The sequence below is a fragment of the Oncorhynchus tshawytscha genome, linkage group LG15 (genome assembly GCF_018296145.1).
Source record: "Oncorhynchus tshawytscha isolate Ot180627B linkage group LG15, Otsh_v2.0, whole genome shotgun sequence".
Lineage (NCBI taxonomy): Eukaryota > Metazoa > Chordata > Actinopteri > Salmoniformes > Salmonidae > Oncorhynchus > Oncorhynchus tshawytscha.
The window spans coordinates 21,714,996-21,727,352 of record NC_056443.1 but is presented as its reverse complement, the minus strand read 5'-3'; the positions used below and the strand labels follow the sequence as shown (position 1 = coordinate 21,727,352).

At 41.2% G+C, this 12,357-nt stretch overlaps 1 protein-coding gene across 1 annotated transcript in view; it reads left to right on the top strand.

The window, feature by feature from the left end:
• The window catches only part of LOC112233838 (insulin receptor substrate 1-B), an 84,778-nt gene extending 73,657 nt beyond the window's left edge, over positions 1-11,121 (top strand). Inside the window, 1 exon segment of the mRNA XM_024401725.2 lies at positions 10,000-11,121. Coding sequence (XP_024257493.2) covers positions 10,000-10,007 — 8 coding nt within the window. The 3' untranslated portion in view covers positions 10,008-11,121.
• The last annotated feature ends 1,236 nt before the right edge of the window (positions 11,122-12,357 follow it).

The following is a 12,357-nucleotide window of genomic DNA, read 5'->3' as shown; positions in this document are numbered from 1 at the left end:
CAGGGTCTGGCTGAGCCACTCAAGGACATTCAGAGACTTGTACCGAAGCCACTCCTGTGTTGTATTGGCTGTGTGCTTAGCGTTGTTGTCCTGTTGGAAGGTGAACCTTCGTCACATTCTGAGGTCCTGAACACTGAGCAGGTTTTCACCAAGGATCTCTCTGTGCTTTGCTCCATTCATCTTTCCCTCGATCCTGACTGGTCTCGCAGTCCCTGATGCTGAAAAACATCCCCACAGCATGATGCTGCCACCACCATGCTTCACCGTAGGGGTGGTGCCAGGTTTCCTCCAGACGTGATGCTTGGCATTCAGGCCACAGAGTTCAATCTTGGTTTCATCAGACCAGAGAATCTTGTTTGTCATGGGCTGAGAGTCCTTTAACTCCAAGTGGCCTGTCATGTGCCTTTTACTGAGGAGTGGCTTCCGTCTTGCCACTCTACCATAAAGGCCTGATTGGTGGAGTGCTGCAGAGATGGTTGTCCTTCTTGAAGGTTCTCCCATCTCTACAGAGGAACTCTGGAGCTCTGTCAGAGTGACCATCGGGCTCTTGGTCACCTCCCTGACCAAGGCCCTTCTCTCAGGATTGCTCAGTTAGGCCAGGCGGCCAGCTCTAGGAAGAGTCTTGGTGATTCCAATCTTCTACCATTGAAGAATGATGGAGGCGACTGTGTTCTTGTGGATCTACAATCCTGCAGAAATGTTTTTGTACCCTTCCCCAGATCTATGCCTCCACACAATCCTGTCTCAGAGCTCTACGAACAATTCCTTTGGTCTCTTGGCTTGTTTGTTTTTTTGCTCTGACATGCACTGTCAACTGTGGGACCTGATATAGACAGGTGTGTGCCTTTCCAAATCATGTGCAATCAATTGAATTTACCACCAAGGATGATCAATGGGAACTGGATGCACCTGAGCTCAATTTTGAGTCTCATTGCAAAGGGTTTGAATACTTATGTAAATATCTGTATTTCTGTTTAGTTTTTTTTTTATACATTATACATTTTATACAAACAATTTAATAACCTGTTTTCGCTTTGCTATTATGGAGAATTGTGTGTAGATTGGTTGAAACATAACAAAATGTGGAAAAGGTCAAGGGGTCTGAATACTTTTTGAATGCACTGTATATGGATTTTTTTTATGTTTAAGTCATACCATTTTACTCTTTTATTTTGAATTTTAACACCCCTTGAAGAATTAAAAATATATATATATTTGATGAAAATATGTTTTGGCCTTACAGCTATTAGCCCATACAAACATATTTAATAACATGTTCACTACATGGAACAACAGATAGTCCCCCCCAAAAAATCTAAAGGAATTTTTTTCTGAAGTGTCTGTCCTAAATGTTTTTTGTTGTTGTTTTTTGAGCGTATATTTAACCCTGTATTTTTGGCACTAAACAGTCGGCATATATACAAAAAAAATCATTTGTGGAATGTCTTTCCTTAATGCGTTTGAACTAATCAGTTGTGTTGTGACAAGGTAGGGGTGGTATACAGAAGATAGCCCTATTTGGTAAAATACCAAGTCCATATTATGGCAAGAACAGCTCGAAATGAGCAAAGAGAAACAACAGTCCATTACTTTAAGACCGCCTTTCTTAAAGTATTGGTCGTCGCGGACCTGTTAATGGTGGGTCGTGACGTGTCAGTGTACATTTTATAATTGTTAGATGAATTACTGGCCAAGTGCATCTGCGCTCTGTTCAGTGCGCTACCTGTTTATTAATAAGCAGCAGTCTCTGCTCAGTTTGGCAGCTGCGCGAGTGTGAGAGGGAGATGCCCGCGTTCTTCGCGGTTTACCGGATCTTTCAGTTTTCTTGAAGATCACTCCGCGACACACGCTGCAGCGCTGTCGTTCAGGCAGGAGATGACGCGCTGTCAGCCACTGACTTGTCATTCCTACTCGCCATCATTCACTGTTGTCATCAAATGGACTCATGCTAGCCACAAGTTCTGACCGCATTGTCATGAAACGCACATACAGCGATGAGTTTCTCTCTCTTTCATACGAACTTAGAACGAGGAGCGCCCACAATGTGTTTTGTGTGTGGAAGTGCTTAGTAATGAGACTCGCATAACCGAACAAATTAATAAAACGACACATCCTGACCAAACATCCACAGCATGATGGTAAACCCAGGGAGTTCTTTCAGATCAAGGCAGAATGCTCCCGAAAACAGTGCTTCGATAGTGGGAAAGTAAGTCAGCTAGCAAGGCATTGTTGTCATTTTATAACAGGTGATGATAAGCAGTAATAAGGGCGTACTAACTCGTAGTAGTAGATGTGAGTTTCTCTTTCAAACAATCCCCTGGCCTTGTACACAGCTAATAGCTAACATTCGCCAAAGAGAGCTAGCTACTGATAGTGCAACCCTAAGTAACAGTACAGATGAAGTTTAAATTATTGTTGAAAACGAGTCTAGGTTGGAACTGTTGCTGTTAAAATACAATAATAATTATTATTCTTAACTGGAATAAACTGATTGAAGCAAGATGCTTTTTGAGGCAAACACACTCACACAGTTCTGGGTTGCTCATCTACAGCAAGAAGCTGTCTCCTGCCTGGCTGAGAAAGCAGTAGATGTTCTGGTCCAGTTTGGCACCACATACCTATGCGAGTCAGGGTTCTTAACTCTGACATACTTAAAGAACAAGTACAGAAACAGTTTCAAGGCTGAGCATGACCTCAATATTGTACTGTCAAAAACAGAGCCCAGAATAGACCTGTTCTCATTAGGACTGTGTGTGTTTTCTGGTCTACAGATGTGATCATTCAGTTTATTCCAGTTCAGAATAAAAAATATGTATTGTATTTTAACGGCAACAGTTCCAACCTAGACTTTAATTCAACAATCATTTCTACAATAAGATGTACAGTAGGCCTGATCATTTTTTCATCTTTACTGTTACTTAGTGCAACCCTATCAAAAAGCCTGTGTGTGTGTTTTGTTATTCGTCTGTGTGATGTGATCAATCCGTTTATTCCAGTTCAGAATGAAAATGATTTATTGTATGTTAACAGCAACAGTTCCAATCTAGACAGATATGTAAGAGTGTATTTAATAGGGGAAAATAAACATTAATATATATTTATAAGGATATTTATTTATTTTCCTAAGCTTGGGTCCCAGAAAAACACAATTTCTCATTTGGGTCCCAGGCTGAAAAAGTTTAAGAACCCTTGATTTAAGACATGGAGGTCAATCTGGAAAAAGTAAAGAACTTTGAAAGTTTCTTTAAGAGCAGTCTTTAAAATCATCAAGCGCTATGGTGAAACTGGCTGTCATGAGGACCGCCACAGGAAAGGAATACCCAGAGTTACTTCTGCTGCAGAGGATAAGTTCATTAGAGTTGACTGCACCTCCGATTGCAGCCCTAATAAATGCTTCACAGAGTTCTAGTAACAGACACATCTCATCAACTGTTCAGAGGAGACTACGTGAATCAGGCCTTCATTGTCGAATTGCTGTAAAGAAACCACTACTAAAGGACACCAAAAAGAAGAAGAGACTTGCTTGGGCCAAGAAACATGAACAATGGACATTAGACCAGTGGAAATCTGTCCTTTGGTCTGATGAATCCAAATTTGAGATTTTTGGTTCAACCGCTGTGGCTTTGTGAGACGCAGAGTAGGTAAACGGATGATCTCCGCATGTGTGGTTCCCAACGTGAAGCATGGAGGAGGTGTAATGGTGTGGGGGTGCTTTGCTGGTGACATCTTCAGTCATTTATTTAGAATTCAAGGCACACTTAACCAGCATTTATCTATATGGTCCAAATCAGGATGATCCATACTTCTTCTAAAAAAATGTATACCAATTTATTGAATTTACAGGCAACAAATGATCAAATCATTATGGTAGGAGATTATAACATTGTGTTAAGTACCTCAATGGACTGTAAAGGTAATCACTCTACAAACTATCATCACCGTGCCCTTAAGAAAATCACACATATTATGGACACATTCGAAATGGTGGATATTTGGAGACCAATAAACCCTGACCTAGTGAGATATAAATGGAGGAGACTTAATCAAGCTAGTCATCTTGACTACTTTCTTGTCTCTTTCTCTCTTGCATCAAAGGTTTAAAAAAGTTTTAATAGGAGACAGAATGCGATCGGATCATCATCTAATTGGCATTCACATAACTCAGATTTTCCATGAGGATGGGATATTGGAAATTTAATCAAAGTTTACTGGAAGACAACTTATTTTTAGCTAAGACAAAATAATTTAACTGAATTATTCCAGTATAATATACAGTTGAAGTCGGAAGTTTACATACAGTTAGGTTGGAGTCTTTAAAACTAGTTTTTCAACCACTCCACAAATGTCTTGTTAACAAACTATAGTTTGCGCAAGTCGGTTAGGACATCTACTTTGGGCATGACACAAGTAATTTTTCCAACAATTGTTTACAGACAGATTATTTCACTTATAATTCACTGTATCACAGTTCCAGTGGGTCAGACGTTTACAAACACTAAGTTGACTGTACCTTTAAACAGCTTGGAAAATTCCAGAAAATTATGTCATGGCTTTAGAAGCTTCTGATAGGCTAATTGACATAATTTGAGTCAATTGGAGGTGTATCTGTGGATGTATTTCAAGGCCTACCTTCAAACTGAGTAACTCTTTGCTTGACATCATGGGAAAATCTAAAGAAATTGGCAAAAATCAAGTCTGCTTCATCCTTGGGGGCATTTTCCAAACGCCTGTAGGTACCACGTTTATCTGAACAAACAATAGAACGCAGGTATAAACACCATGGGACCACGCAGCCGTCATACTGCTCAGGAAGGAGACGTGTTCTGTCTCCTAGAAATGAACGTACTTTGGTGCGAAAAGTGCAAATCAATCCCAGAACAACAGCAAAGGACCTTGTGAAGATGCTGGAAGAAACCGGTACAAAAGTATCTATATCCACAGTAAAACGAGTCCTATAGCGACATAACCTGAAAGGCCGCTGAGCAAGGAAGAAGCCACTGCTGCAAAACTGCCATAAAAAAAGCCAGACTACACACAGCCACTGCTCCAAAACTGCCATAAAAAAGCCAGACTACACACAGCCAACTGCACATGTGGACAAAGATTGTACTTTTTGGAGGAATGTCCTCTGGTCTGATGAAACAAAAATAGAACGGTTTGGCCATAATGACCATTGTTAAGGTTGGAGGAAAAAGGGGGGGCTTGCAAGGTGAAGAAGACCATCCCAACCGTAAAGCACGGGGGTGGCAGCATCATGTCGTGGGGGTGCTTTGCTGCAGGAGGAACTGGTGCACTTCACAAAATAAATGACATTATGTGGATATATTGAAGCAACATCTCGACATCAGTCAGGAAGTTAAAGCTTGGTTGCAAATGGGTCTTCCAAATGGTCAATGATCCCAAGCATACCTCCAATGTTGTGGCAAAATGGCTTAAGGACAACAAAGTCAAGGTATTGGAGTGGCCATCACAAAGCCCTGACCTCAATCCTATAGAAAAAGCATGTGCGAGCAAGGATGCCTACAATCCTGACTCAATTACACCAGCTCTGTCAGGAGGAATGGGCCAAAATTCACCCAACTTACTGTGGGAAGCTTGTGGAAGGCTACCTGAAACATTTGACCTAAGTTAAACAATTTAAAGGCAATGCTACCAAATACTAATTGAGTGTATATAAATGTCTGACCCACTGGGAATGTGATGAAAGAAATAAAAACTGAAATAAATCATTTTCTCTACTATTATTCTGACATTTCACATTTTTAAAATAAAGTGGTGATCCTACCTGACCTAAGACAGGGAATTTTTTACTAAGATTAAATGTCATGAATTGTGAAAAACTGAGTTAAATGTATTTGACTTCAACTGTCCATGTAATAGTGCCAGACATGCACACAAACATATACAGTTGGCATTGCTGTTATGATTTTAGTTGTCCTTTGTTTTAAATATTTACTTATTAAATATATATATATATATATATTTTCTGTCTTTTTCTTTTTTCTCTTCAGTTCATTCTCTTGGTTGCTGGTGCATTGTATTTTTTTCTTTTTCTTGGAGGGGTCTAGAATGGTTGAGGGACAGCTATTGGGGAACTTTGGTGGGATCTTGGAGGGTTCACGTTTTTTGGCCTGGTGGCAGATCTGTCAACAGGGCATTGACCCTGGATGAGCAGGGCATTGACCCTGGATGCCCTGGATGCTTCTGTGTGTTGCCCTGAATGGGAGTCTGTTGGATGACTGGTATGATGTCGTTGTTGAGCGGCTTCACTGCAAGTGTAATGTATGTTTCGGATATTCAATTAAAAAAACACAAGTAAAAAATATTTAAATAACAGCATGGCTACCACAGCATTCTGCAGCGATAGACCTTCCCATCTGGTTTGCGCTTAGTGGGACTATAATTTGTTTTTCAACAAGACAATGACCCAACACACCTCCAGGCTGTGTAAGGGCTAATTGACCAAGAAGGAGAGTGATGGAGTGCTGCTTCAGATGACCTGGCTTCCACAATCACCCGACCTCAACACAACTGAGAAGGTTTGGGATGAGTTGGACTGCAGAGTGAAGGACAAGCAGCCAACAAGTGCTCAGCATATGTGGGACCTCCTTCAAGACTGTTGGAAAAGCATTCCAGGTGAAGCTGGTATGAGTGTGCAAAGCTGTCATCAAGAAAAAGGGTGGCTACTGGGAAGATTCTGAAATATTTGTATTTGTTTAACACTTTTTTGGTTACTACATGATTCCATATGTGTTATTTCATAGTTTGGATGTCTTCACTATTATTCTACAATGTAGAAAATAGTAAAAAATTAAAAATAAACTTTGAATGAGTAGGTGTCTCCCAACTTTTGACTGGTACTGTGTATGTTTTCAAAATGCATACTGCTTCCAGCTCACACTGTAAAGTGTGACCCGCTGAAGCCTGCCCACCGTTGAACTTGAAGCGCTCTTCCTTTTCGCCATTCAATTACCAGTTGAGAAATAGAAGTAGTATAGATTTTTAATTGTGGCCACCAAAATGTTTTAACTCGCGATTTCATTTAGAATTGTTGCACAATGGCTGTGCTTATAAAGCACATTTCACTCCAGCTGCCATAGCAGCTGTAGCAGCCACTCTCGCGCTGTCTGACTGATGTTTTGCTTAAACTAGGCTCTGTATGCTGTGCGTGTGTGATAAATAAGAATCATAATGACTAACAAAATACACACGCCAATTTAATTCCAGTAAAGTATTCAAATGAAGCATGACTGGTCAAATGTATTTAGATAGACTGGTATTTTTATCAATGAATAGGCTAAAAGGCATTGTTTTGCAATTGGCCGGTGGCAATTTTAATTTATCGTCTTCTCATTTATTTTTTGGGGCCAAAATCCGTCTATTACCGGATAATGTGATCCACAGCACATACATCTCCCAGATGTCACACGCACACAGAGAGAGAGAGAGAGATCGCCTTACTCTCTCGATCTCTCTCCCTCTGCTCTTTGCACTGATCCCCTCTTCCCTACTGGCTTTCATAACACCCTCTCTTTGCTTGGCAGAGGCCTTCCTATGGTGATTGGCTCTTGGTTAAACAGAATGTTATATAACTTGACAGCTGTGGCTCCTGGGGCATGGAAGTGATTGACGGTGCAAGGGTCAGAGGGGAGAGCGAGTGTATGCGATTTTGTGTGTGTGTGTGTGTGTTAGAGAGATGTGTGCCCACTTGCGCAGTAGCAGTATGTGCTCAGCCAGTGTCAGTCTATTGAGGGACACAACTAAACTAAGTCCAGTGACCCCATCGCAGACAGACAACAACTGACGCAGACAGACAGACACAACTCTGATCAACAGACTAGTGTGTGTCACACACAGAACAAGGCATTGCATCTTATATTCATCTTACCTCATCGCGGAGACTGACTCACAGACTGACAGATGCTAGGGTGACACAAATACACTCAAATGAATCTACTTAAAGGCACAGAGGGTGCCTTATCCTTAATGAGCCACTAAAGTGAGCCGTCACAGAACCGGACATTGACAGCCCCAGGCAGACACACACGCATCACATTGACTGCTTCATCCAGTGAGCCATCACTTTGACTGCCCCAGATAGACACATAGACCGACTGACATAGGGACTGATATAGAGAGGGAACATTTCATAGGCCACACATTGGCTGAGATCATAGCCCCATCTGACCTCGGCGTTAAAGAGCCTACAGAGCGGGACAGTCACGCGTACTCACAGAGGCATCATCACATCGATTAGAGCCCAGAACGGAGAATGACGCAAGGAAATGATTGAAATCGATATATGTGTGTGTGTGTGTGAGAGAGAGAGATAATAAAGTAGTTTAGAAAAGGAAGTGCTTCCTTTCTGGTTGCGTATGACCGCACTGATGTCAGTAGTTAGTGTGTGTGTCACGGTTCGCATTTAGATATATAGTCTCACTGACCCCGGCCTAATGAAATGGTGTGTTTTTGCGTGGGAGGGTGTTAGGTTTACAATTAGGGTGAAGGATAGAATTAGGGTTAGGGCAGGGTTTCCCAAACTCTGTTTTGGACCCTGAGGGGTGCTCATTTTGTTTTTTGCCCTAGCACTATACAGCTGATTCAAATAATCAACTAATCATCAAGCTTTAATAATTTGAATCAGCTGTGTAGTATTAGGGCAAAACGTGCACCCCGTCGGAGTCCTGAGGTCCGAGTTTGGGAAATAGGATTTTGAATGGAAATACATGTTTGGTCCCCATGAGGATAGATTTTAAAAATGTGTGTGTGTTTAGTATGCTCTTATGTGCCATCCATATTTACCCGGTCACTGTCCTCAATGTGTTTGTGTTGGTGTGCCAATGTGTGGGTGTGTGTGCCCACACAAACAATTGTCTGTGAGCGCTTTTGCACCAATGTGTGTGTACCAATGCGTGCCCTGTCTCCTCCGGTCTCCCTGGGTCCATTGGGCTGATTGTTTGTGTGGCTCTCTCAGGCTGAGCTACACTAGCTGCTGCTGTTAGCTGGCACCGTCTGTGCCGGGACGCTAAATATAGCACTGCACCAGGAAGAGAAAGAAGGGGGCGGTGGGGGCACCAAAAATATAGAGGAGGCACTTTTTTTCATCGACAATTAGAGAGCAGGGCTGGGAAATTTAGGAAAAGGAACAAAGGACTCCTTTCTCTCAATCAGTCACCATTCGTCATTACTGTTTTGGTTGATTTGATGTTTCCATCATGCAGCCCGCCCGCAACGTTTCCTCAAAATTAAACTGGCCTTTAATGATGATGTTAATTACATGATTCTTGTTATTATTATAGACCTACAGTACATACTCGTCATGTGTGACCACTAGGTACCCCTAATAAAGGGACATCGACCAATCGAGAGGAAGACGTATGAGAGTTGTGTTATGGTGTACATTTTCAGTCCTTTTCCTCTCCGTAGCATCAATATCCTCTGTCAGTTCGTCAGTACGGCCCTCGAAGGCGTTATCAATCGTACAAGAGGTTCCATAACAAAGACAAATCTGTGTGTGTGTGTATTTGGAGCTCTCAATGGTTCCATGTTATTGCAATAATGAGGACATTTTCTTAATGACATACTTGCTTTAGTTGTGTAATATGACAGGAAAAGTGTAAATTGACCTAAAACTATATGTGCATGCGCACACACACACACACACACCCTGCAGTGGTGGTTGCCCTCTCTTTCCCCTTATTTTTTTTCCGCTCTTTCCCCAAAATGTTTTCGCTCTTTTCCTCTCTTTCTCTCTCGCTCTGTGCGGTCTCACTCGCCTCCCTTCCATCCCTCAGTTGAACTTCTCTGTATATGTAATTAAAGGAACACAATGTTCCCATGTGGATAAGCAGACATAGATATCTTATTGTAGATTTGAAAACAATGTTTGTGATAATGTGTGGTAGTCAGTAGATAAATGTAGTAATATTTGGTTAATCTTCATATCATATGCTATTGTTTACTGGTCTTCTAACCCAGCCATTTCCTCTCTGTTTTCAGAATGCTGATGTCTTTGCCCTTGCCTTGGAATTATGGGAAATAAATAAGAGATCCTGAAGCTCCTCCTCCTCATCCTTGTGTGACAGCCAATGGGAAGACGGGTTGCACTGGTCACACCTCTGAAGCACTTTGGAAGGACTGATGGAAAACCTTTTATTTTTTTTCTTTCAGTTTATTGGTTGTGATGACCAATGTGGATGCGTGCCAATGATATTCTGAAAACCTATTGGTTGCACTTAGCCTGAGAAGGGAGGACTCTAAGCCAATCAGAGAAGAGTATGAAGACTGACTGCTGACTGGGAGCCAATGATATTTTTCGATCATCAGCTTAAATGGAACCCCAATTAACCAATCAAAAATAAGGATTTAATCTAATGACGGCTGAATATACAAAGTATAAAAACAAAATATATAGAAATATATATCTGCTCAAGTGCCTCATTTTTTGATTGTAGACATTCTACAAAGAACTTCAACTTAGCATTGACTAAGGAAGTGAAGAAGTTTCAGTATTTGTGCTTGTTTGAAGTAGCACTATGTTGTGGCAGGTGTAAGAATAATAAGGATGATGATGATGATTAAAATACCAATTAGCTGGCCTTACTGTCTTACTGTGAGAGATGTTGGCAGCATAGCTTCTATTCGCTTTAAGCTCATTGCTTTAAGCTCATGTAACTGACAGATTTCTCCCTATCTCTCTCCCTCTCTCTCCCTCAAAATCTCTATCTCTCTCTGCCCATACCTCTCATCCAAGATTGCAGTATTCTATATCACATACCAACCCGCCCACATACTTTACAAAAAGACAGTCACCCTTCACCGGGAATACTGTCTCTGGCACTGGACAATATGTATTTAACACACAAAGACAAACACTTGGCACTTGTTGCAGGTAAAGACAGGTGCTCTGTTCTAAAATCTACATTACCATACCACTTGGAATGAAGTGATGTGTTGTGGAATGCATGCATTCTGATGTATTGGCGGATAGTCAGAGGCACACACTCAGACATAATTTACAAACGAAGGATTTGTGTTTAGTGAGTCCGCCAGATCAGAGGCAGTATGGATGACCAGGGATGTTCTCTTGATAAGTGTCAAAATGTAATTACTTTTGAGTACTTTTGGGTGTCAGAGAAAATGTATGGAGTAACAAGTACATTATTTTCTTTAGGAATGTAGTGAAGTAAAAGTCTGCAAAAATATAAATAGTAAAGTACAGATACCCCAAAAAACGACTTAAGTAGTATTTTTACTTAAGTACTTTACACCACTGAGTGGTGTAAATGGGCTCCTGTGGATGTTCGAACATAGCCATTCAAAATAGGGGTAAGATGAGCTCAACCACTCAACATACCCCATTCTCCTCTACCTGGGTTGGTCAGATTATTATAGCATTGTGCTAGGTAGATGGTAAATCCCTCAGCATTGTGCTAGGTAGGTGGTAAATGGATAGTGTTGCTGATCACAGCTCAGATATAGGTATGACATTATTATCCTACTCAATCCAATTATCAGATAAAACGTTAGCATCTATTATCTCAAGACAGTTGCAGGTCTTTTCATCCCCATCGTGTCAGGAGCCTGTTAAGCGATAGGATGGTAGAGTATAGTGTCCATAGAGATAACGGAGGCGCTGACATTAGCTGTGCTAACTATAGCCCTTGCTAATGTCGTCTTGTCTAACATCTGGATTTGATAACATGGGCCTTGCTAGCTGCGGGGAACATGCTAACTTCAGCCTAGTTAGCAAAGTATTTTGTTAGGGGGCATAGATGGCCACAACCCTCTTTTCTGTTTCTCATTCTCCCTTTTTCTCTTTCTTTTTGTCTCTTACTTTAAACTCTTTCTGCTACTTTAAACTCTTTCTGCTATGCATTAGCACTAAAGTGCCTGTCTGTATGTCTGTCAGTCTGTTCCTTTCTTCCCCTTTAGCACTATCAGGGCTATCCTCTCAAAATATATATAGTCTATTTTTATGTATATTTTTCTTTTAGCGTATGTACAATATTGTGTAACCTCAAGGTACCCTTCCCTTATTGAGGTTTCAATTATGATGTTCAAGGATGTAGTGACCCATGAAATGACTTGACCAATTGCCCCTGACTTCATCACGTGTTTGTATTGGGTTGGTGCTGGAAAATGTAGGCCCAGAGGAGGACCCCATTGAGGACCTCGTCTATGGATGGCTGTATTAGTGCCAAAACAAAAATACGCTGTGACTCTTTCCGACAATACATTAAAAAGCTACAGTAGCTGCTTTGAATAGCTACTATGAGCTCTCAAGTTCTGACGTTTTATATTTTTCTTGGTTGTTAAATGCTATTATAACCTTGCCTGCTCTCTTGTTGTTTTCTT